We start from the raw sequence: 26,047 nt of genomic DNA, 5'->3' as shown, positions 1-26,047 counted from the left end.
CATAAGAAATCAGGTCTATAATCGCCTCCAAAGAAACTTTGTTAAACACATTTGGCATCTAGTCCACTACAGCAACATATGGGGGTCAGTTGGTAGAAATGATGCAAATATTTTCTCCCACTCTAGGAGGGATCTGTTACAAAAAAGCGTCGTGGATTCCAAGCAATGAATTGGCCAGCTAGCTTTCTCTGAATAGAGGACTTTTCCTCCAGGAATTCCTTCTGTTCACAGAACAAAAGCTTAGGATCCAAGCTGTGTATGTGTGTTCGGCATGGTTAAATAAAGATCCCTTGGTGTACAGCACGGATTGCCAATATGGTACCAGTGGGCATACATGTGCCAATAGAGGTATTCCCAAAAGGCCACAGCATCTCCTCTCCCAGCCTTGAAAGAAGCATTGAATGTATAGCAAACGGAATAGTCGCACCATGCATTTAGTTAAAGCCCATAAGCAAATTTTCCAATAGGCCCCAAGAGCTTGGTACAAAATGTACCAAGAGCTGACAGGCCCCATGGTATTCATACTTGGGCACATATTTACGGCTTCTACTGTTTTTCTGACACCTTTGTTTCAGGTATACAGAACTTGTGCTGTGAAACCATCAACCAGACCTCACACCATATGTGTAAGACTGATTTCATGAATTTTATAGCAGGAGAATATCAGTTACATTGGCAAGATAAGTCTATTATGCAATGTAACTATCCCTCTTTTTAAAAAAAACCAAAAGCAGAAAAATGAAAGCAGAGAGGTTCAATTCTTGGAAGAGGGAAAAGTGTGCTTTTGGCTTCCTCTGTTTTAATAACTATCAAGAGTCATTTATAAGAAAATTCTGATCTTAACTTTATTTTTTAGCACAGTGTGGTTGGATGGAAGAAAGGGTGAAAACAACGTAGTCACACAAGAAAAAGTTTATTGAAAAATAAAATTTTCCCTAGTTTGCCCTACAACAGTTGGTGGGGGTGGGGGGTGGGGGAAGGAAGCATTGTCAGCCATGAGAATACAGACATATTTACACCTTGGTTTTAAGTTTCCCATGTTGTTAATCTTCTAATTTTACAGTTACTTGCTGTGAAGCAACCTGCTTAAACAAAATATAACGGAACACAATTTAAGAAATAAAACCCCCGCACAAAATTTCAAGCATGTATTGTTTTAAAAAACATAATCAGTGCTTGTGAAACAGATTAAAATCCTTATTAAACCTTAACCTACTACTCCGCTGAACAGTACTCAGAACTGGGAAGCTAACACTTTACTTCTTATTACAAACAATATTTTGACTTTCAATGTTATATTTATAGAGATAGTCAGTGACTTGCTATTCTCTGTTGCACACTTCTGGAAAAACCCCACTACTTACTTTTTTTAAGGGTTTCTCTTACTAGCCAAATGTTAATGTTGTGATCTTGACCCCTGGCTGTGGACTGCTTAGCTTATCTTAGTAAAACAGGAGAGTGGTGAATATATGTACTACTCACTGCTTTCTGTTCTAGGACAAGTCCAAGTTGGGAGGTAAGCTTTGTTTTGTCAGACAAAAACAATGCCATTTGCTTAGAACCCAGGTTTCAGTAAACTATGCAAGCCTTCTGCATGGTTTGCCAGTACCTCTTAGTGGGGCGGGTGTTACCGATGCATTATGTAGGTGAAAGAATTTACATACACCTGGCAAACAGTCCTTAGAACTGGTAGGTTTCTTTCCTTTGAAAAGTCATATTGTAAACTATTTGCCCTGTGGCATTGGGTTCAAGGAAAAGTTTAATTAGAACTAGCAATTCAAAGTGTCCCATAAACACCTACTGCTATATACAGCATATGGCCAATTCTAATATAAGAAGTCACTTTCATAATTGTAGTGGGGGGGGGGTCACTTGATACAAACACACTCCAAATGGTGGATTATTAAGCAAAGCTGGTACCTTCATGTACACATCAATACAAAGGAAATTAATTCATTTATATAAATATAAAATGACAGGGCATAGTTAAGTAGCATCATTCAGTGTCCTGAATATATAGTACTCGGTAAGATATAATACTAAGATACATCCATCTTGTATATGCTATTTCTATAGCATAACACATATATATACACACACTTTAACATTTGCAATATATTGACTGACCTTCCTACCTGCTCTGTTATATAGTCAATTTATGCAATTTATGTTCAGTCTTTACTATGGGAATTTTACATCCAGAAGAGATTTAGAAAATTTTAGAATAAGAAGCAGCAAAGCATTATACTCAGTATAAGAAGTTTAAGGTACTGGAAATCAAATCCAGGAGACTGGGGTAAATAGAAAGAAGCACAGATAAGAGAGAGAGATCAATACTGGCCATTAGAACCCAATTGTTTACAGCAGATGGAATGTGGAAGTTGCTGCAGGTGTGAGTCTTATCTCTGTTCTCCTGTTGCATTAGTTTTCCATATGCAACTTGTTCAGCCACTGTGAGAACAGGATGCTGGACTAGATGGGCCATTGGCCTGATCCAGCAGGCTCTTATTTTATATGCTAGTCATGTATGCTGTGTGGTCTGATTCCTCATTTACATTCACTCCACACTAGCTGCTACCTATCCTAGTAAAACAAAGGACAACAGAGAATGCTCAATTGAAACTAGACAGTAATTTTAGTTGCTTTAAATTGATGCTTAACTGTGGTTGTTAAAATATCAGCACTTAAGCATAGTGAGAGTAGTTTGGGCATTGTATACATGCCTGTTTACTTTGTAACCAGTACACTCCTGGTTTGGGAAGTGGTGTGCACGTGATGTATAGCTGCAATTCATATCTGCCCTGTTGTTTCATATAAAATGCTGCATTCTGATGTGCTTTTCCCTAAACCAGCTTTGCTCCAGAGTCAGAAAAAGAAAGCCCTAGCTGCACTGTAAGCCATCAGCAGGATTTTTTGTTGTCCCAGCCGGAACTCAGTTCTGGTACCTCTCAGGTGGGTGCCATTGCCATAAGAGAACAAGGGAGGTGTTCAGGGTGAGTTCCAGCATCTTTTCCCTATAAAAATAGCGCTAGCCATGAGCAAAGATTCTTAAATAGCTACTCTCTTGCTTTCCAGGTGCTGCTAGACTCCCAAATGCTATCAGCACTGACTGGCGACAGCAGTGGTCAGGTATAATGGGACTGCCGTAAAAGCTGGAGGACCACCAGGTCCACAGCACTGTCTTAAGGCAATTTCTAGTTCAAGCACCTGAGTGACTATTTACTAAGTTTTCAGCAGAACAAGCCTAATTATTCTTGCAACATTATAAGCAGGAGGTTGTAATTTCAGTTATTTTGATTTAGTCTAGTTTCATGTGGAAGGAAGGTTAACGTGATACAAATTGGCATGGGTTGGAAGGATGCACCTGTTCCTGAATGTAAGAGAATGCAGAAAAGACCTTGAAAATGTCTCTTTCTGTGCACCTCTGCTATTTTAATGTGATGGCACCAATAATTTAAGTTGGAATGGTACTTTATTAAATCTAAAGTTATTGATAAAAAAAAATTAAGCAAAAAGACAGTCTATAAAAATGGTGTATAGGGTTCCTTTAGCAAAGCAGAAACCACACCAATCATTTAAAACTGCTGAGAACCAATCAAAGTAAAATAATAGCTATAGCATCTTTGTATAACATATGGTTTCATATTAGGTGTATGGTAGTGGAATTGGGTTCAAAGAGCACCTAATCATGCTGTTAACAGCAAAACACCCAGTTTGTTGGAAGATCCCTCCCTTGAATAAGACTTTTTAAAAAAAGGTTCTTATTGTGGATGAAATATAAGACTTTTATCAAAGGGTGCAAGGGACCAGCTATAAATGCCTTCTCAACAATAACTCTCTTCACTTGTTGCACTAAATAAACAGGAATTACCTAGAATATGAATGGCCTCTACTTTGCCCAAAAGGCTGAAAGCAATGATCTAGTATTGTATGAAACCTATTGAGATTTATAATCTTCAGGCATAACCCATCACAATTACTAGTACTAACATCCATTGTGAATGCATAGTGATTTTGTAGCAGTCACGACACCCTTTTCAATTCAGAACCTGCATGAAGGCTATTCTTTCTTTAGAAAGCTCACTGTCAAAAATACAAAAACAAAGGCACTAATTAGGGGGGGGCACTGCGTTATGTAGTTAATTCAATTGTGTGCCTCAGAACTTTTGCAACAAAAGTTATTGGGGGGGAAACGTAGTGAACTGTCCCTGAATTGCTCCCAAGTACATTTTTTTAAACTAAGCAGCCTGTCAGACAACCAGTGGGCATCGTACCATCAAGGTATAAAATGCTGAATGATTAATTACAATGCTAAATACATTTTTACCCCGAGTTACAAATGGAAGTTTCCATAGACTTTTCAGAGAAATTGATTTAGGGCCTACTTACACACTCTAAAAATTCTCCATATTGGACAGCTATATAACCAGAGCCACACTGACAAAATAACATGTGAGTGTTCAGTCATGTTGGTAGGCAAGGTTCTTCTCTGTGGCAATTTGTAAAAAGAAGGAAGCCCAGTGCTACTCAGATTGCAAGTGTCACCACTTTTAAATTTATCCTGTAGTATATCTGACTCTATTTTTAAGGAAGTGCATAGGTAGACCCATACAACACCAGTCTTTGTGCACTTGCTTGCTTGAGGAGGTTAGGCTGCTCCTTGTGACTTGGTGTTAGGCTTCTGATAATCCTTATTCTACAAGAGTGGTGTGAACGTTAGAAGCACATAACATGCCATGGTAGCTGTGTGAACTTGAGCTAGGGGACATGCACCCTCTGATGCTACAGGAATGAGCAATTACACCTCCTTTGAAGAAAAAGAGGAGGGGACTTTTCTCTCTAAACAACTTCTTGAGTGCTCATGTGGTCAACCTTACATACTACTAAATGTGAAGAACTTAACAGGAGCGCCTTCATACCTGCGAAAGTTTGTGCTAAGAACTTCAAGAAAATAACCTATTTCTTCAAAAGATCATGCCAGTGAAGTACTAGTAATTTATAGAAGAACATACTGAACTGCATTCTTTTGAGAGAGAGAAAAATCATGTACATACCAATTTACATTTCTAGTTCTTTGATATTGGACGTCAGCAAATTGCTGTTACTTGGAACATGAAAAGTACACAACCAAACCATTTAAGACCAGGCAGATGGACATTAGCTAACTATATTCTCTCCTCCTTCCTTTACTAAGATTTAGCATGGATAATGCATCATATATAAGCGCATTGTGTTTAGACACAAACATTCAAGTACAAATATCAATAGGTAGCATTCTCTTTGAGTTGTTGCAGCTTGTAGTACGTACTTTTGCTTTGTCTTTTCTCCAATATTAAAAAATACTCTTTATAAATCATACCAATATTTACAGAAAGTATATAAATCCTCAAATTAGTGTTCCATTATAATTGCTCAGGCAATGTTCACATCCCAAACACACAATTAATTTAAAATAAAAAATAAAAGGCACACATATTAGCAGAATGTGCTTCAACACTGCCATGCAGAAACCAACCCACCCCAACCACAACTGCTTCTATGAACCACAAGAGAGACAAATGATCAAAACTAGGTGAAATGTACTGAAAAGCATATTTATAGATGTGCAAATCAACTTGCATATATGAAATAAATGAGGTTTTTATTGGCATTTTAAACAGTGTATTCAATCTTTACCTTTCAAAGGTAAGCTTTAATGTTAAAGTTCTTTAAAAATAAATTATGTAAATGCTTCTCTCAGGTTTTGGTGATCTCTCAGAACAAGATTTCTTAAAAAAAAAAATACCAAGTTACAAACTTGTAAAATAAGGAAGAAAATTTTGATATATGAAGACATGATGCTTCTAGCATGATGTGTTCTTTCATTTATTTCAAGCCCACTACACCCAAAGCCAAAACCTGCCAAAATGATTTGCAATTCTATTTACCCCCTTAGATCTCCTAATAATCCTGAAGTGAAATACCACATTTCTGCATTTGAACTTTTAAAAAATGGTCCAGGTTTCAGTCAAGAAAGGCATTCCCCTCAAATAAATCTATAAGTTTATCTGGCTTTAATGAAAAACCACCTTAATCATCACCTGCCATCTGCTCTTTATGCTGGCAGAGGATTATGAAGGCATTTGTTTTCAATGTGTCATTCCTTAAAGGTATCCATAGAAATAGGTTTGAAGAAAAACCTTATAGATAGCCTGGATCATGGTACAAGTTTAATTTGCTTCCACATTTCGATGCTCAAAAAGTGTGAGGTCCACTGACCCTGTACTAACTACAACATGGTTAGATGAAATTCTTCTTTTGTACCATCTACCAAGTCTTCATAGTAAACACCATAATAAGGCAAATACACAAATTCATTTCTCTTCCACAATTACTGTTATTTTAAAAAATGCAGCTATGAAATAACTGGATGAGCCTATCAAAGGTCTGATCCTATTCTCAGTGATATCATAAAACGCTTGAAGAAATAATGGGAGACCATGTCATATGCAGAGTAAACCCAATGACTTGAAGTTAGTCATAACTTAAGTCCATTCATTTCAGTGGCCTGCTCTGAATACGGCTTACTCAGATACCACCCTACAATAATGTTATCAATCATACCTTCTCAGTACACCACCACTCATTATAACCACATAGCATTTTTTTTTTTTTTTTTTGGCCAACATACAGTATGTCTAAACTAGCAATTTACAGATATTACCCCCTGCTGAAAGACTATGTTATTCATTGCACCAACAAACTAACAAAACTCAAATCCTTCTCTTGGGGTTCGTTTGATGCTATGTATGAAAACAAAAACACATTAAAAATGTTGCAATAGAGGACAAAATCTATGTTATTGTTGAAAGAAAAATATCTAAGCAATTGATCAGATTTGTAAAATTGTATAACAACGTTTAATATATATCTTTCCCTGGAGAAGAAGTATTAGATTGGAACTGGCCCCGTTACTAAAGCCAAACTAATCCGAATGTGCTAAGATGCATTTAAAGCACATATATTCTCAAACATTTTTGCTGCAGCAGCAATTGGTAGTACTTTGTTTATTGCCAGGTCTAGTTTGATGACGGTCTGTCCTCATAAAGAACACATTAGAATAAAAAAGTCAATCACCAACAAGGGTATCAAAGTTGAAGAGTGATAATTTTTTAAAGGAAGGAAGGAGGGATGGGCTCCCATGTACTTACAAGTGTGGGGCAGAAACTGCTTGGTAACTTAACACACAAGGCTAGATTCCAAGTGTTAACTATTACAGAAGTCCAAGACATCACACAAAAGCCAGTCACAAGTTACTGGAATTTGGGCCAGCCACTGCTAATTTTTAATCCTATGCACATACAATTAAAAGTTGTTAGTCTTGTCAAACATTTCTGGAGCTATGCCCTGCTGATATGAAATAGTTCTTAAAAAAAGAAAGAAAGACTCTATCTCAACGATTTGAGAGAGGTGTTTTCCCTTATGGTCTTTGGTATGTCAAAAGATACTTGAGTGCTTCCCACAATAAACAGTGAATGCCAAATAATGAATTAAGTTACATTACAAAAGAACAGAAAAGAGTGAATTATCCCACCAGTAGAAATAGTAAGTAATATTTAGTGTAGAGGGGAAAGAAGCAAATAACTGAAGTATCTACTCTGATATAATATTGAAAATGGTCCAAGTTTTTTCTTGCCAACCTGTGGTAGCTTTTAGCTTCAAAGTGAGGAAGCATCCATTTTCTATCCAATGTCTTTCTATCCAATGCCTTCCACAAACAGTGCTTTTAAAGATGTCAGCTGTGCTGCAAAAGCAACCCCTTTTTCCTTTAAAAAAAAGAGAGGAAAAGCTGATCTACAAACAAATCTAAGTTCAATTCTCTGGATTAATTTCAAACTGTAACACTACCAACCTGCTGCAGCACACCTACTTTTAATTAAGGACTTCAGGAAGAGGTCTCACTTGCTTATAGTCATTGTTTTGTTCATGTCTGTCCGTCCATCCTATAAAAGCTTGTAAAATCTCCCCAAGCTGTCAAAGACAGACCAGCACAATTTGACTGCCTCACTTCTATTTTCAACTTTCAGTCACTGTTTCTCCACCTTATACCGAGGAAAATATTGCTCCAATGGCACCACTTTATTTTCAGTGATCTAACAGTATGTCTAGTCACCACCCTACAACAAAACTTCGTGGGACTGGGAAAGAGGGGTACACTCATAATTCTAGACAAGACCATACATTTTAAATATTACGCTTATGTGGCTTAGAAGCCCCGATGAATGGCACAATCATAATCCATTATCAAACCAAAAGTATCTGCGACTCAGGAAGCCACCAGTTAATGGTGCTACTTGCTTAGCTATGTGGGGACCACCACACGGCTGTGAATTTGCAGAATGTGTCAGATGAGATAAAAACCAATAGTTATTCTGTCGCTGTGTTCCGTTGTAGTTCCATGTTCACCAGCCATTCAGGATTCAGAAGACCCCTATGAACAATGTACCCAGGATTGTGTTAGTCTTTCCTGTACTGACCAATCTCTTCCAGGTCTGTTTCTTTGTACTGGAAATAATATTCAGAAAAGTTGTTTATCATGAGGAGTTGTTGGTAAAAGAAACCCACACTCTTAATTTACCCTTACAAAATGCTGAACTTTGTTTTTTATCTCCTTAAGTAAATTAAGGAGATTTCTGTGTCACTGGAATTGCTTGCTTAGGAAAAAAAATATAAATCATTTGAGATTTTTTAAAATCGCTTTTCTGTTCCATCGTGGTACAGATTTTTCTCTTCAGCAATTGTTCTGCCTGCAGTAGCAAAGTGCAATAAATGGCAGCAGCTCTCACTAAGCCACTGGCTCTTTTGTCCCTTTATCAAGTCAAGTGAGCTGCTGCTATAGACAGTCTTTACAAAGTGCAACTTGTCCTTTAAGGTAGTCTCTGCAAGGGCAGATTCTTTTGTGGCTTGGATGAGATCCTGCACAGCTGAACAACAAGAGATCACCCTGGAAAACACAGTGTTTTCTCTTTTCATCAAAAGATGGAACCACAATATCATTTGCAGACTCAGCTGTATGACATTCAATGTTGTATCTGGAAAAGAAAAGGAAAAGTAAGACAACCTATATCACCTGCAGTAATTCAGCAAGCAGCAGCAGCATCACTTCCAACTCATGGTTCCAAAGGTAGGTAATGCAGAGATTCAGTTCATACATAAAACTGACATCTCAGCAATCGGGTCCCATAAGCTGCCCAACTCACAACGTCAAAAACCACACCGATAATTTCAAAAGGGTGTTACAAGAAGGCAGAGCCTCACTTAGAAGAGATTGACACCATCCCAGAACACATGGTTACACAAACACCGATGAGCAGAAATACTATAATCCAGAGTTCTCTTTGACACGAAGTTGCATAGAGTTCACAGTTAAAGTGGATAACTAGAATGTGTGAGATCTGTACAATGCAGTTCTACTATAGGCCTATTCATTCATTATATCCCCCCTTCCATAAAAAGAAAAGTAGGGATGAGCCCACTGCCCCCCACCACTTCCCCAATCCATCCTCTGCAGCACACTGCTTGTTCTAGTCAAGTAGGCTCTCTGCACAGTTGGAAACCCTGGAAGTTCTAAATCATGTGGCAAGTCTGCTTCACTACAGCATGTTTCCAACAAGCAGTGAACTGCAGAAACAGTGATGGAGTGTGCAGAAATCACTCCTTGTTTGCACTTCTCCTCATGCAATGGTAATCAAGTGGTGATGGTGAGAATGAGTGATTGGGAATTATGTTGCCTGGGCGCTGTGGCACACTCTGCTCTGGAAAGTAGTGACTGTCTTGTATAGGACATTCCTCAAGCCTATGGGCCAGCTTACACTTTTCAAATTCATCCAGCAAACCCACCTGTATATGCAGAAGTGTAGAGTAAAGCTAGAAGCTTCACAAACATGATTCTAGTAATGCTACTATAATTACAACACACACACACACAAAATGGAAATCTTCCACACTAATACCACAGTTGATTCACTTCATACAATAACTGTCCCTTGTGACAAGTACTGGGGGCATATACCCCAACAAACCATGATTTAGCAGACCGTACTCAGCAATCATAGATGTAAGCTAACATACATGTGTGATATCGTCACACGTGAGAGCAAACAGGGAGTTAGGGGGTTTCTTTTCTGCCAATACCTGCATACACCAGTCTAGGGGAAAGTATTTGAAAGTAGATCTAAAGATCAATTGTAACTTGTAGGTCAACGTAGGCAGAAGCCAGGGAATTGGTTGCAATACAAAGGAAAGCTATGGTAAATTCTGTTTGGTTAGCAACATGCACGGCATCATTTGGTTCAGTTTTCTCTGTATTAAATTATGCTATGCAGGTATATAGATGCATGAACACAAATGCAATACATTCAAAAGCCTCTGAAGTTTATCTCGTGGTGAGATTGAAACTGTGTTCCAGAGCAACATTCAAAATGTGCTGAAAATGTTTTCTTGCAACTTTTTTTTCTTGTCCTTGGAACTGCAGTACTTACTTCAAGAGGTCTTTGTCCTTGTTCAGGTGCTGGAAAAAGGATGGCTCACAGATGAGCTGATTTTCTTGACAAACCTGCTTACATGATTTCCCAGACCCAGCAATTTTAACCTGAAGGGCACTTAATGGGGGCCACATCACTTGCCCGTGGCAGAAATCCTGAAAAAAAGTACATTTCATAAGGCAAAAAGTGATTTCACTCAAGACGCTGCTGTTATTCAAAGCTTCAATCTCCAGACGGTTCAGTCAAGACTGTAAGGTAACCAGCATGGATCTCAGGGCTGCCTAGATCTCTGCCAAGTGTATAATCTTGTTTCAGGCTCCTGTCTGAAACTTGAAAGTCACCACCACTCAGGGTAAACAATACACAGCTAGAAGAAGAAGAGGAGTTTGGATTTGATATCCTGCTTAATCACTACCCTAAGGAGTCTCAAAGCGGCTAACAAGCTCCTTTTCCCTTCCTCTCCCACAACAAACACTCTGTGAGGTGATTGAGGCGGAGAGACTTCAGAGAAGTGTGACTAGCCCAAGGTCACCCAGCAGCTGCATGTGGAGGAGTAGGGAATACAACCCGGTTCACCAGATTACGAGTCCACTGCTCTTAACCACTACACCACACTGGCTAGATGGACCAATGTTCGGTTTTAGTAGAAGGCAGCTTTTAATGTATGTTTTCTGTCTAAAAATGTGAGACCACCAAGGCAATAAACAGCCAATTAATAAAATAAAAATATTAAAAGAGCACTTAAAATGGCTCAGCAACAACAAAAAAGCATCACCAAGCAATCTATTAGAGGTGTGCACTGACCACAGGATTTGTTTTAGACGCTGATAGAGTGCTTCATAAAATTGCCCTCTACCAGTTAGTTTACTGGTTAAGTGAAATTGGTTGCACAACTATGAGATTTAGTCTATTCCAGTTCTATTCAACAGAGAACAAACATTGGTAATATAGTGGCTTACACAGGATCTCTGCTCACAAAGCAAGTATTTGTGGATATGGAGAGCATACCTGTTTCTCTATGAAAACATTCATTCTCTGAAGCATCCCCTCACATGTGAATTCAAAGGGTAGGTAAGGTTCAATCTGTTAAAATAAAATGTGCAGTTTAGTTCCTTCTTGTTGTTTTAAAAAATATTATCCAAGGCACCACTGTAACATGTTTGTGCAGGTGCTCAGGTATTAGTTATGAAGTTGTTTAGTATGGTATCTGCCATTCTAAATATTGCTGCTACCATGAAATTAAACTATAAAAATACTCAGCAACTTTCACACCAGTAGTATTTCCTAGCCCAGTTTCCCCTACCATTAAAGCTCTCAGCTACCAGAGAAATAATTTTGTGCTTTTTCGAGCTGTAATTTCCCCCCACACTGAGGCTTCTCATTTGTGCAGGATACATAGTAAAACAGCATCTGCTTTAACAAAGTACAATCTATACATATATTCAAATATGACAATCCAGCTATATTAGATGGGCAGGGGTGGGGAGTTATCAGCTGAGTGCCCCCCCTCCCAGTTTCAAGCTCTGAACAGGATATAAATCTTCTATCTTTTGAAATAATGTCATTCATATTTTGCATATTGCATGGTATTTACAGTATGTAAGTTTTGCATATTAATGGATCTTATATAATGATCCATGTGAGTTTGCAACAAACTGTAATTCATCGTAGCCAAAAAACATAGAAAGTTTTATTTTTGTTGGATTATTTAAGGCTTTTAGTTTCATACTGAGCTCTTTCTGATAAACCTCACACTATCATGTTTCTGTTCCATATTTATGCATTGATTTACAAATGCAGTGGTTTTTTTTAAAAGAAAACAACAACACACAAAACTGTTAACCTTTTGATTCAAAATTGCTTTCACTGCCTTCTCAACTTCAGAGAGGTCATTGATGTTTACAGTCCAAACATGAGGCTTCCCGATGTAAACTTCAGCATAGGGGTGTTGAGATGTTAACTGAAAGAAAAACGATCAAATGTCATCTTTCCGGGAATCATGTTCATTTCAGTAGGCAAATTTCAATAAGATGCAAAATGTGTAGATAACATAACACTCCAGCCATTTAGGGGGCTCTTTGTTCCTTTGTTTTCAAAGCTTTGCTCACGTCATCATAGTCATTAAAAAGGAATTATCTATCAAGATTTCTATAGAACCAAATCATTGAAATGTGGGGCATTTCAATATATATATAAGCGACAGTGTAATGCACCTTGAAAAAGGAAAGCAGACAGTCTAGTGTATCTTGCAATAAAGTATCCTAACATTCTGATACTAAATTCTGACCTCTCTAGTATCTCTTGCCAAGCTAATTAGTATTTATATGAGAATTGTATGCTCAGTCATTTCCATTTGTGTCAAAGCTGGAAGACTCGATAAGATTACTTAATTTGTGAGTTGCCATCTGCAATGACACACTTTTTGTAGCTTGTTTACTTAATGTTTTGAAAAACTTAATACAGCTTTAAAAAACAAATTCAGAGCACATGCTATATAGGAAGAAGAGTTTGGATTTGATATCCCGCCTTTCACTCCTTTAAGGAGTCTCAAAGCGGCTAACATTCTCCTTTCCCTTCCTCACGCACAACAAACACTCTGTGAGGTTAGTGGGGCTGAGAGACTTCAAAGAAGTGTGACTAGCCCAAGGTCACCCAGCAGCTGCATGTGGAGGAGCGGAGACGCGAACCCAGTTCCCCAGATTACAAGACTACCGCTCTTAACCACTACACCACACTGGCTCTCCATCTCTTTTTTCGTATTTTACCTTCATGGTGTTCCGAAACATTCTGCACCCACTCTTTCTAAACCCCCTTTTATCTTGCTTCAAAATATTATAGGCAGCTGTTTACTTCTTAAGAAACTGTTCCCACCTGAATTGGCTTTCTCCTGCAGCCACTTCCTTGCCTGATATTATGCATTTGGCAGAGATGCATATGAGGTCATGTAAAGCACTGACATGCACATGTCCCAGCCCCTTGGTAGCCCATGAGTCTGTAGTCCACGAGTCGCCTCCTGTACTTCTAGATAGCCTCATTCTTCTAAAAGCCTTCAGAATTAATGCTACAGAGTTATAGTGCTGGGCATTGTGCCCAAAACACTCCACTGTTTGATGACTCTTAATGTTATCTAAAGGCTGGCAAGCAAGACCTTGCTTCCTGCCCAGTGAAGGCTAAAAGGCAGCTAACACATGTGTAGATAAATGAGGAGCCTTCAATCCTAATCTCCCTTGCTTTACTTTCTGAATGCCATATTTACAAAGCCAATTCTTGTTGTTGAGACATATTTTGAGGACAAATCCTTATCGGCTTATATTTGCTGCCTGTACAGAGTGAAAGCACCTTGTAAACCAAATGCTTCTTTTACAAGAAAGAGGCCATTGCCACTCAAGCAGTTTATGAAAAGAATTGACCGCCCCCATGCTATGTTTATCCCTTTTATTAAGTTAATGACCCCCACTGACTGCCCTTTCTAGGAACTAAAACAGCCAAACAAATATTCTTTATATTGATTTAAATACAAATATCTTCATAGAATTTCATTTATATTCTTTTAATAGGCTATGTGCTGTCAGCATACAGGATTCAGGTGGTGATGACTGTAAAAAATTCTAAATATTGAGGAACAAGCTGTTATTTCCAAGTAACAAGAAGTATGCTCAGGAGTGAACACGTGAACGGTTGGGGGGGGGGGTGCAAGGACCTTGCCCCTAAAGTCTAGCAAAATAATTCAAGTGGTTTGTTTTTTGTTTTTTCCCCTTGCTGGACAGTTTAACTTCCTTGCATTTAATGTACATAAAGCTAAATAAATGTGCAAACCACCTCACAAAAAACAACACCACCTGTGGCCTGCTTAGAATTACACTCTAAGATTTTCATACATTGACTTTTGTATTTAGCAACGAGGATTTCCTGTGTAAACTGAGCCAATTGAAATAATTGAGTACTGATACTATTCTAGATACAAATGTATAAAAGTAATTGCAGGATATAGGCTCAGAAGGAAACATTCTCAGACCAAGAGTTTGCTATGGCAATAGCAATGAAATCCCATACTTTGGCGATGCTTGGAAATTTAAAAAAGTATGTGCTACAAAAGCTACTGTTGACATGTCCAACCAGCAGTACACACAACAGAAAATTGTGAATATGGATGTTGACTGCTTACCTCTCGGAGTGTTGGCTTGCCTTTGAAGAAATCTGTGTTTTTGCTGCTTTTGGGTGGATTAAATTTCGGATTCAGAAATGCACATCCATTTGCAATGGCCTCTAGAGGGGCAGGTCCCTCATATGGAAAGCCAAGACCAACAAAGAGCTGTAAAATAGAAACACACATAACATTAGCTTTTACTTCATTTTCTCTGCTACATTTTATTTCTGTGTTAGGCATTATTCCCTTTCCTGGTTTTAAACTGTAAAATTAGGTTAGCTTACTTGTATTCTTTTATGCAATGTTGCATGGATCGATTCTTTTGTATTTATTATTGACACAAGTACAGGTGGTTCGGGGAGGCTGCCTGTGACATAACAGGAGGGTCAGCCGAGACATCTAACTCACAAAGTAAGGCAGCTTCCTGCCCTATATCTGATGACTGCCAAAGGTGCTTGCTTTTGCAACATTCCACTCTCCTGAAAGAGCCATGAAAATATACTGCAAACCTGATAACCTTTCCATAACGGGAGAAAGTGAAAATGATGAAACCCTTTTCTAAAATTAAACCTTCTCTAAATTAAAAACAAGTTTTATAAAGCACTCCCTATTACCAATATTTTTGTAGTGGGTGGGGGAGGGAAAGGAGGAAGGGAACATCATATTTTTAGATTTCTTTACAGCCAAAAGTGCAGTGAAAAAAGGTGAAGCAAGGCACACTGTCTTTCCATTATTGGGAGAATGTATTTTGGCCCACTTTCTTGGTAACACATATCACCAAGTCCTAAGCTTTGACCGAAGTCCACTTCATCCACAACCACAATTCACAGACCTCAAGACATTCTAGGCCCATCACAGAGTAATAGAACCGCCATTAGATCCTGGAATAAGGAGGAAATATGTCTTTGGGGAGTTAGCAAATACTTTGCTTGAACTTGTGGCGCACAATGATTACTACACAAATGGCTTAAAATGGCTTGCATAGAATAGCTGAGCAGGGTAGCATTCTTGAATAAGCATATTCTTCAAACAGCACTAGACTTCCAAAGACCAACGGCAGGTGGCAGCAAAGTTTGCAGGAATGTGCACTTAGTCTACAACATAGTACAGCTCAAACTACTTGGAAAGCTGTGTGAAAAGGCTGTTCTTGGAAACTGTTTAGCATAAGAGATGAAAGAAGGGAGTGTGAGTGGTCTGCAAAAAGTCACCTGAAAGTAAGTTGCGTAGAAGTACCTGGTCTTATAGACCATTTTGTCTAAGCCCAGCCTGATGCAGGAAACCGAGAGCTACATGGCTACTCCTCAGACATCTATAGGAGTGCTATCCTGCCCCCTTGGTCTTCTCTCCTTTGGCTTAACCAGGATTCCCCAAACCTGGGTCTCCAGCTGTTTTTGGACTACCACTCCCATCATCCCTAGCTAGCAGTGGTCAGAGATGATGCGAATTGTAGTCCAAAAACAGCTAGAGACCCAAGTTTGGGAAACTCTGGACTAAACATTCCCATTTCTTTTAACCCAAAGAAGGCTAACCTGTATCCCTCCAGGTATTGTCGAACTCCCATGACCATCAGCCCTAGCCAGCATGGCCAATCATCAGAGATGATGGCAGCAGCAGTAGTCCAAAAACACCTGAAGAGGCGCAGACTCCAATCCCTGGCTTGACCTTAACTCATAAAACTTGTTTTTTTATACTGCTCACCATAATCATTGTTCTGGTCTAACCCACTCCACTCTGTTTGTATCTTTATTAAAGTGTAGCACTCAGAAATGGGACACTGTACTCCAGTGGGGTCTGATTAGTGAATAAAATGGAACTTAATTACTTTACTTTCCATGTCCTGGAAACTATGACTCTATTGATGCAGTCTAAAGGCAATTTTTTCTTTTTTGCCGCTGCATCATGTTGCTGACTCATTTCAGCATGTGGCTGGCTACAATCCTGAGGTTCTGTTTGCAGGAACTACTGCCAAGTCAGGATCATCCGTCCTATACCTGTGCATTTGATTTCTCTCACACTGAAGAACTTTGCCTTAGTTTTTGCCGAACTTCGTTTGGTCAGCTTCAGCCCAGTTTTCCATCCTATCAAGGTCAACTTGAATTTTATTTTAATCTTCTGAGAGGTTCTCCCTCCTAGTTTTGTGTTATTTGCAAATGTGATGACTCATTCCACCCTTTTATATTTATAAAAAGTTGAAGCCACAGCCCTGCAGCACCTCACTTGAAACCTCATTCTAGTCTGATGAGGAACCACTAATGAGTACAATTTCACACCAGCTGTGAATCCACTGGCAGCAATGTCATTTAGCCTGCATTTAAACAGTTTGCTAACCAAGGTACAATGGGGGGACTTTGTCAAAGTCTCTGCTGAAATACCATGAGCATCCCACAACCCATTAAACTTGTAACTCAATAAAGATGATAAATTTATTCTGGCAGGATTATTAATTACAAATTTATACATGTTTCTACTAATACTGCAGAGTACACCAGTGAGTTCCTTTAGTACATGGGTAGGCAAACTAAGGCCCAGGGGCCAGATCCGGCCCAATCGCCTCCTAATTCCAGCCCATGGATGGTCTGGGAATCAGCGTGTTTTTACATGAATAGAATGTGTCCTTTTATTTAAAATGCATCTCTGGGTTATTTGTGGAGCATAGGAATTCGTTCATTATTATTTTTTCAAAATACCGTCCAGCCCCCCACAAGGTCTGAGGGACAGTGAACTGCCCCCCTGCTGAAAAAGTTTGCTGACCCCTGCTTTAGTACTTTAGGGTGCAATTTGTCTGGCCCTCAATACTTGAACTTGGCATCTTTGTTTCTATTGACTAATTCCTTATCTATCTGAACTGCAATCCTGACCTTCATTAATTATGCTAATTATGCAAGGTTGTACACTTCCTCTTTTGAGAGAAGATGAAGGCAAGAGCAAAGATATGCAGTGCTGCCTTCTCTGTGTCACCCTTTAGCATTTCACCAGGCTTACTGAGAAGTCCATTGTACGCACCTGAAAAACCCTTTCTGTTGCTCTCAGCATCTCTAGCCAGCTTCAGCTCATTTGAGTTTTAGCTTTCCTGACACTCCCTACAAGTCTGGATTCCTCGTCTGCACATGTCCTTGGTTACCTGTCCTCCCTTATAAATGACCTTTTTTATTTTTAGCTCCTCACTATACTTTCACATTGCCTTTTGTATACCTCTCTCTCAATTTCTCTCTCTCTCTCTTAGCTGTGCCTCCCTTCTTCAGGACCTCTTGGCCACCTGAGGAATTTCCCTATCTAGTATTTCTCTAAGCTTATTAAAATCAGGGTTTTCCCCCTGAAATTCAACTCGTTCGCTTTTGATGAATTTGAGAATTATTTGGCCACTTTCTCCAAAAGTTTCTGCTATTTAAATATCCTGACTTTCTCTTTCCTACTGGTTAAGATCAATCTATCTTACTCCTTCCCCCTCTCTTCTGAAAAAAGGAAGTCCTCACCAAGCCTGGCCACATGAATGGGTCTTTCCAGCCATCACACTTTCAGCAAATTGTCACATCTTAAAGTCTCTAGATGACTCTGGAACCCCATATGACAGGGGAAAAATGTGATCATTTGAAGGCACCGTTGTTGGAACATGAGCTTCCATGCACAAATCTTGATTTGGACATCCTGCAATGATCCTTGCCATTGGAGAGGGGCAAGTTTTAATCCCCAAAAGCTCCTGGCAAAGGCTGCTGCTGAGAATTATTAACTTGTAAGTCTTACGTGGGCAGGATTCAGGCTCTTTTGAGATGAACAGTACTGGATATTAAAGCAACAAATTTTTAGTATAGATTATGAATATACCTCTTCAAAAGAAAAATAGGGCAAAGTGCCATCTGGCTGCAAAATGTTATAACCCTTATTATAGAGTGCCTTTTGTGGAGAGGCTGACAGTGAAATACAGGAAAAGAAAACCTCCTAACAAAACCTACTGATGTATCAAACTGCATTATGAGTTCCCACTCTTTTTTTAAAAAGGAGATTTAATGGGCTCAACATTTACAGAGAACAACCTGATCTATTTCTGCATTCCCATGCAGCAAACAAAAAAGGTAGACAAGTCTGATAAGCAATTAAATTATATCTTTTAATTAGCAGCAGCAGAAACATGGTCGAACCATTAATTAAAGGACTTTAAAATGTCACCAACAATTCAGCAGTGGCTGAGTTTTAATTAGTTACAGAAAATGATACTGGATGGGTAGATAAGCATTCTTCACTTTTTACCTCGACGCTGTTGGAACATCTTTTCTGTTCTATATCTGTCAACTTATTTAACAAAAGCTCCTTAGGGGAGAATGTGCAGCTCACATGTCTTGACAGCACAGGGGCTTCTGTTACCACTTAATAATAAATACAGCACCAACTGTCCTCCACTCATATTAAATAGCTGCTACCATCTGTGAAGTATAACTTGGAAGTAATGACACTACAAACTTCACCAATTGGATCAAAATTATAAGCAGCACATACCACCATTTCAATAAGAAAGGAAATTATTTTACTGAGTGATGTTTTGCTTCACTTTAAATGAAAATCTTCTTTGAAAAAGATCCCATGCAAGCAAATCTTTTTGGCTTTTTTGAAAGAATATTTTCAGTATTTTTGTGGGGAATGTTATTTGCTTTTTTGGCAGGAACACACGTGTATTTGGTGTTTAATACTTTTGAAATATTAAGATTTTTGTTGAATTTTTTCGTTTTTACTGTCTGCATGCATTATTTTGTATTCACATTTATTTGTTCTTTGTGAGCTGCCTTGGGAACCTTTTCAGGCTGATAGGTAAATAAAAGTAGCATAACAGAAACACAACATAATAGAATAAACAGCTATTTGTGTGTATTTGTGTGAGAGGGATTTTGCCTCACGTTTGCTGAGCCTAATTCTGAAGTGAGTTTGCTTGGGAGGAGTGCTTCTGAAATCATCAAACTTGGTTCTCATGCATGTAAAACGTCTAGAGGGTGGAGGGGCGGACATTTAACAGTGAAAGCTTTTCATTTTTCTAAAATAACTTAACACACATATGAAGCACCATCCCAATAAGAAATTGAAACCAATGAAATCTTTGGAACACTGGACATTGGCAAATGTTTAGAGCTGTTATGGTGCAATGAGAATAATGGGCCAAGCGCTTCATGGGGGAGGGGGAGTAAATGCATTTGAATGCACATGTATTTTAATCTTTTGGGGTTTTGCTTCTTCTTCTTTTTTGCATACCAGCCAACTTACCTTTGTCCCTCTCAGCAGGAACTGCAAATCCCGGCCACTGAGGATGCCATGGTTTTTAACATAGCTGGGCATGTAGACAGTACTTGTCCCGTGGACAGTTCCATGAACTTCTGTATAGGTATGAATGACATCCAAATAAGCTTTCTTATCCTAGTAAGGAAACATAAGCCAACCAAAACTGAGTCTTCACATAATGCAGAGGCCTATCTATCTAATTACCCACCACCACTACACAATACAATATCTCCTGCTGCTCCAAGACTCCCCTGATCCTACGGAGCAGAATTTCAAGGGGCAAAGGGGCTGTAGCAGTGGTCAGATCAGCAAAAAAATGCTGCAGTGCCCCATCAGTACTCCCACCATTGGAACTAGTTAAAATCTAAGCTCTTATTTCACCAAGGAGACTGGTTATGCTAAGTTTTGGGCCCCACACATCTTAGTCACACAAAATAATTACTGATCCTCTCCAAAATTTAACTCCACCAAAGCAATGACAAACCTAGACAGCATCTTAAAAAGCAGAGACATCACCTTGCCAACAAAGGTCCGTATAGTAAAAGCCATGGTTTTCCCAGTAGTGATGTATGGAAGTGAGAGCTGGACCATAAAGAAGGCTGATCGCCGAAGAATTGATGCTTTTGAATTATGGTGCTGGAGAACACTCTTGAGAGTCCCATGGACTGCAAGAAGAACAAACCTATCCATTCTTAAGGAAATCAGCCCTGAGTGCTCACTGGAAGGACAGATTGTGAAGCTGAGGCTCCAATACTTTGGCCACCTCATGAGAAGAGAAGACTCCCTGGAAAAGACCCTGATGTTGGGAAAGATTGAGGGCACAAGGAGAAGGGGACGACAGAGGGCAATATGGCTGGACAGTGTTCTCGAAGCTACCAACATGAGTTTGACCAAACTGCGGGAGGCAGTGGAAGACAGGAGTGCCTGGCGTGCTCTGGTCCATGGGTCACAAAGAGTCGGACACGACTAAGCGACTAAACAACAACATGCAAGTGCTTTGAAGAAAAAAAAATCCCTCTCATATTCCCCAGTCCACAGCAGCTTAATGGTAGAGTCATGCTGCTCTTTACATACATGGTGGCATTTAAAAATTCTTCTCTAGAGTGAGCTACAAAGTCTATTGGTTTCCCCCCATATACTCGGACTTGAAGCAATGTGGAAAACTAGGTGCTTTGTTTGGAAGAAAGTTATTTCATTAAAAAACCCTTTGACCTGCTTTCCTCTTCTCTAGAACTCATTCAAAGATGGATTGTGAAGTGCTCAGTATAGAATAACCCTTGAAACATATTGCATGAATGAGACTTCTCAACTGTGTAAATCAGCAACCTCAAAGTCTGGTTTCTAGTTGAGAAGTAAATGTACCCTTTGTCTCCAGTGGGAACAGAAAGCACAAGCTTGTGTTTTGCATCCCTCAGTTCCATCACATGCAACAGCAACACACTATTCCCTGTTTGTTGGTTAAAAGCCATGCACAGATGCTCATTGAAAGGTTACAGGAGACTAAGAAGAATCTTCCTGCCTTGAGCCCTGTAAAATCCAAGCATCTTCACATATATTTGAATTGTCAATTTAAGAACACAAAACACACTAGCTATTACATCTTCTAATGAAGAGTAAATATATTGTAAGAAGTTTTATTTAATTAAAATTTATTTCAAAATTTCAATACCACACTTCATTCTTTTGGTGTTTTCATGATGGCATATGATCAGTGATCTTAACAGGGCAATAGGACAAGAAATAAAATCCAGAAAGTGGCCCATCCAGAAAAAAGCCCATTAAAATGATTTGCTTCCAAAATGGTCCCTCCCGCATGGCAACACTGGTGCCCTGCCAGGCAAGCCTCTTTGCGGGGGGGAGGGGGTGTTTTGTAGTTGCCGGTCCACCACTGGAAAATCCCTCTCTATTGCTGTTGAAGATCACACATCCAGTAAAGGAGGAGATGATTATTTGATCTTCCCTTTGGTCTTAAAAAAATGCCCCCCTTTTTGGACTACAACTCCAATGAGTTTTTGATCCCAAGATTTCAGCAGTCTTCAGACCCCTTCCTTGAACATGCTTCCACTTAGCTTTCCTTGGAGCTCAGATCTCTTTCCCTTGCTCACTTCCTACTATAGTACACACAGCCATTTCCTGGGCTTATCCGTAAATTCCAAACCCTGTCTTCATGAAAACCCAAGCCAGAAAAAAAGAATTAAACAGCTTGGCTTAATTTTTCTGATTTCATTAAACTCAATCAGGTTGGAGTTTTTGTTTTTTTAATACAAATTCTTCCTTAAAGAGAAGTATGCCTAATTAACTTGTTTTGTATGGTTGTTAGTTTTAAAAATTGTATTGTGTTCTTGATGTAACCCATGTTTATGGTGAAGGGCGGGTAGGAAATTATAATAATGGTGCTGATGACGACAACAACAATTCTAGCATCTACAAACTCTCACACATTATTTAAATGACTGTGGTCTTTGAAATGGAGCTTGAATCAAGATCAGTATGGGCTGCTCAGACAGATGCTAAAGTGAGATTAAAGCTCTTGGTTGTTCCTTTGATCAAGCAAGATGCATTCCCAAGTGATGGGTACTATGAAAACACCTTCAACACACACACCCCACTCCCACTACTCCTTCAAATCTCTGTGCTTTGAAGGAAAAACGTGGAGGGGGGCATTTGGGATCAACCAACAGGCAGTAGGAGCATGCCTTGCTTGATGCTATCAACACACCCCTCCCACATTTCTCCTTCAAAACTCTGCAGAGACTTGAAGGAGAAACTCAAGGGTGTGGGTGTGGGTGTGGGTGTGTGTGTGTGTGTGTGAGAGAGAGAGAGAGAGAGAGAGAGAGAAAGCCCTTTGTAAACATCCCCATTGGTGGATGTTTACAAAAGGGCTATTTGAAAGCCCCACAGTATGCTTTGAAGTCCAATCAACGATGGAGTGTGTGTATGTCTTCAAAAGGAAGAATCTCTCAACATCACTATGATAGCAGCTATCAACTTCAGTCCATGGTGGGATATGTGTGTAAGAGATAAATATCTAGCCAGAAAAGACTGCCCACCCCTGCTCCATAGGAATGTTCATATTCTAATCCAAAGTGTTTTAGAGCATGATGTGGTTACTGTGAATATAATAGTAAATCATGTCATATTTTCTTTTGTACAGTATTATAAATTTTAATTTCTTAATCCATTTAGAATTTACAATACTTTTTTAATTTCAAGGATCAGCTCACACACCAAGTGAATTATCTGAGATTTAGTTATTTTTCAGTGTTCAAAGGGCAGGAGGAAGGGATGGTGGGAACAGAAGAAACGTTTTAAGGAAAGGTTGCTTAGAAACAGAATGGACTTGTTAAATCTTTTGACACAGATTAGGATAGGCAGGGCTAGTACTTGTTTGCGACTGGAATAGAGAGACAAGATACATAAAATGGGTCAAACTAAGGCCACATATTTATTAACTTAACTTCTGCACTGCAAATGAAACAGTGAAATCAGCTAATTTCCATTGACGGCCTCGGTCCTGTATATCTGAAGAAGCGTCTCCACCCCCATTGTTCAGCCCGGACACTGAGATCCAGCGCCGCGGGCCTTCTGGCGGTTCCCTCACTGCGAGGTTACAAGGAAGCAGGCAGAGGGCCTTCTCTGTAGTGGCACCTGCCCTGTGGAACACCCTCCCATCAGATGTCAAGGAAATAAGCAATTATCCTACTTTTAAAAGACACCTGAAGGCAGCCCTGTTTAGGGAAGTTTTTAATATTTAATGCTGTATTGTGTTTCTAACATTCGATTGGGAGCCGCCCAGAGTGGCTGGGGAAACCCAGCCAGATGGGTGGGGTATACGTAATAAATTATTATTATGACTGCCTTGGATGCACCAAGTCCTGTCCTCAACAAGGGTAACGACCAGGCATAGCTCCATTGCCTAGGTCTTAGCTTCCAGTGAACAGGGATGCCTTCCTGACCCTGTCTCATACCAGGGCCTTACAACTCTAGGCACATGAGGTCTCCAGGCTAAGGACCCCACAACTCAGAACATCGGGCCTCCAAAATGCTCAATGAGGCCAAAGGGGGCATGGCACAAACCCCACAGCCATGCCCCCAATAGAGATGTTTATGTGACCTCTACATGCATGTCCATGCATCTTATATCTTCCTTGCCAGGTGCAAATGACACTCCAGGGGTGCAGTGCTGCACAGCCAGAGGGAACCTCATTTGCCAAGGCTTTTTAGAGAAAAGCTAGGCTCCCAACACTAAACTTTACCACAGAGCCCCAAAAGAGTGGTTCTTATTCCTCGGGCAGAACCAGCAGCTGCTTTCTTCTTGACAGCTACGATAAACTTGCCATTTACAGAAGGCACTTCTGTTGATCATTGAATACACAACTGTTATTACTTTATGCCAATTATTTTCCACCTACAACCCTCCTCCATATGCAAGACCTTTCACATCAGAGAATGGGATGACAAAGCCTGATGCGTTTCTCCCTCTTAAAGCAACATTAAAGTGGAAAATATAATCGTGTGTGGAGGGGCGTACAATTTTCAATGGGAAAGGGGCAAATTTCCACAAGCTTTCTTTATGGTAATCAGCTGCAGAAACACTAGGAAGGAAAGAAAGAATACACATGTTCTGTTTTAAATGGAGATAGTAAGGAGAAGGAGGTAAAGCTGCCTGAGCCATCAACTTGGCAACCTACAATTAGCAAAAATGTGCATTATTTAAAAATTATGCAGGTCACCTCCACAGAATAGTAATCTTGTTAATCAATGATCTGCTAAAAGCCACAGGAACAAAGTGCAATCCGGCTATACTCTGTGCGTGGGGGGAGCCCAAGCATTACCTCACTGCTCGATTGTCACCATACCAGGCAGTCTTGTTCTATAGCTCTATTGCTCTGACTTCTCATAGAATTCAATTTAAAACAAGAGAACAGGGGTAGCCAATGTGGCGCTCTCCAGATGTTGTTGGACTACAACTCCCAGAATTCCTGACCACTGCCCATGCTGGCTGGGGCTGATGTCCACAACATCTGGAGAGCATCATGCTGGCGACACCTGTACTGGAAGCATTTTTTAAAAAATAACTATTGCTACACAGCTGGATACATGGTTGGAGACCACAACACATGCTTTTTAAAAGATAAGTGCAGGATTTCTTAAAGATATATAAATGTGTGCATGTATCTAAGGTCTGTTTTCCCAGTGAGTTGATAAATCTCACGATTTAATGGAATTTTTCTCTGTACAAAAGACAAAACAAAAACCTCCATGTAGAAAGCGAGACCTAAAGGAGCTAGTCTAGCTTTCTCCTGCACAGCTTCCGATGTATTATGATGCCTTTTAGTGGAGCAGCATTCAATCATGTCAGTTTCACTTGCAGGATTAAACACTACAACCCAGACACAGCAACCCAACATTTTATTAGCAATCTGCTTTAGGTGGAATTGACCAGTAATTCTAGCCTAGGGATACCTATCATAGTGCCCTGCAGATGTTGATAGACTAAACCTCCCATTATCCTTGGCTGGGGCTGATAGGAACAGGTGTCCAACTCGGTTGGGATAGCATCATGTTGGCTACCCCTCCTCTAGTCTTTAGTTCTGTATTCCATAACGGCCCTGCAGATGTGACTACCGATAGAAAAATCAAAAGTCTTGCTATTGTTACAAGATGAAATGAGACAAACTTCAGAAAAGATTTGAAGCAGCTGAACATGATTGGGGACAACTTTGTTATTTTTAAAATGTCGCATTTAATGCAGCAAGATGTGTGGAGCTAGAAATTAATTGTAACTCTCCATAGCAGATACTTTTTCAAAATCTCACGAGGGAATATGGTAGAATCTTAAATCTATCTATGTTTTCTCTTTTCAATCCTGCTTAATGCCGAAGCATACAAAAAGAGCTTCTGAGTGCCAGTTATATAAATTCAATTTGGCAGAAGGATATGTTATTCCTTCTTGGATTTCATTCTCAATAATACAGCTTCTGTAAAACAAATTACATTCCCAGAAACACATGTGTAAACTGCTATTTCCTCAAACAGGTGCCAACTGAGTGGAATCTTGTGAAATATTTTGTCTCTACTGCACAAGGAAGAGTCTTCCCATCCATATCCATAT

General features: G+C 39.5%; 1 protein-coding gene across 6 annotated transcripts in view; it reads right to left on the bottom strand.

Moving 5' to 3' along the window:
• Positions 1-897: 897 nt before the first annotated feature.
• The window catches only part of MGAT5 (alpha-1,6-mannosylglycoprotein 6-beta-N-acetylglucosaminyltransferase), a 118,999-nt gene continuing 93,849 nt past the window's right edge, over positions 898-26,047 (bottom strand). For 3 of the 6 annotated variants that reach the window (XM_083707870.1, XM_083707871.1, XM_083707872.1), the window contains exons 12-17: positions 19,918-20,067; positions 14,689-14,835; positions 12,367-12,483; positions 11,532-11,606; positions 10,521-10,678; positions 898-9,071 (exon numbers count right to left, since the gene is read on the bottom strand). In XM_083707870.1, coding sequence (XP_083563996.1) covers positions 8,873-9,071; positions 10,521-10,678; positions 11,532-11,606; positions 12,367-12,483; positions 14,689-14,835; positions 19,918-20,067 — 846 coding nt within the window. In that variant the 3' untranslated portion in view covers positions 898-8,872. The remainder of the gene's footprint in view (positions 9,072-10,520; positions 10,679-11,531; positions 11,607-12,366; positions 12,484-14,688; positions 14,836-19,917; positions 20,068-26,047) is intronic. The other 3 variants (XR_014557267.1, XR_014557268.1, XR_014557269.1) reach the window with 3 other exon arrangements.

The sequence above is a fragment of the Podarcis gaigeae genome (genome assembly GCF_964106915.1).
Source record: "Podarcis gaigeae genome assembly, chromosome: 1".
NCBI lineage: Eukaryota > Metazoa > Chordata > Lepidosauria > Squamata > Lacertidae > Podarcis > Podarcis gaigeae.
This window is presented reverse-complemented; position numbering and strand designations above follow the sequence as displayed.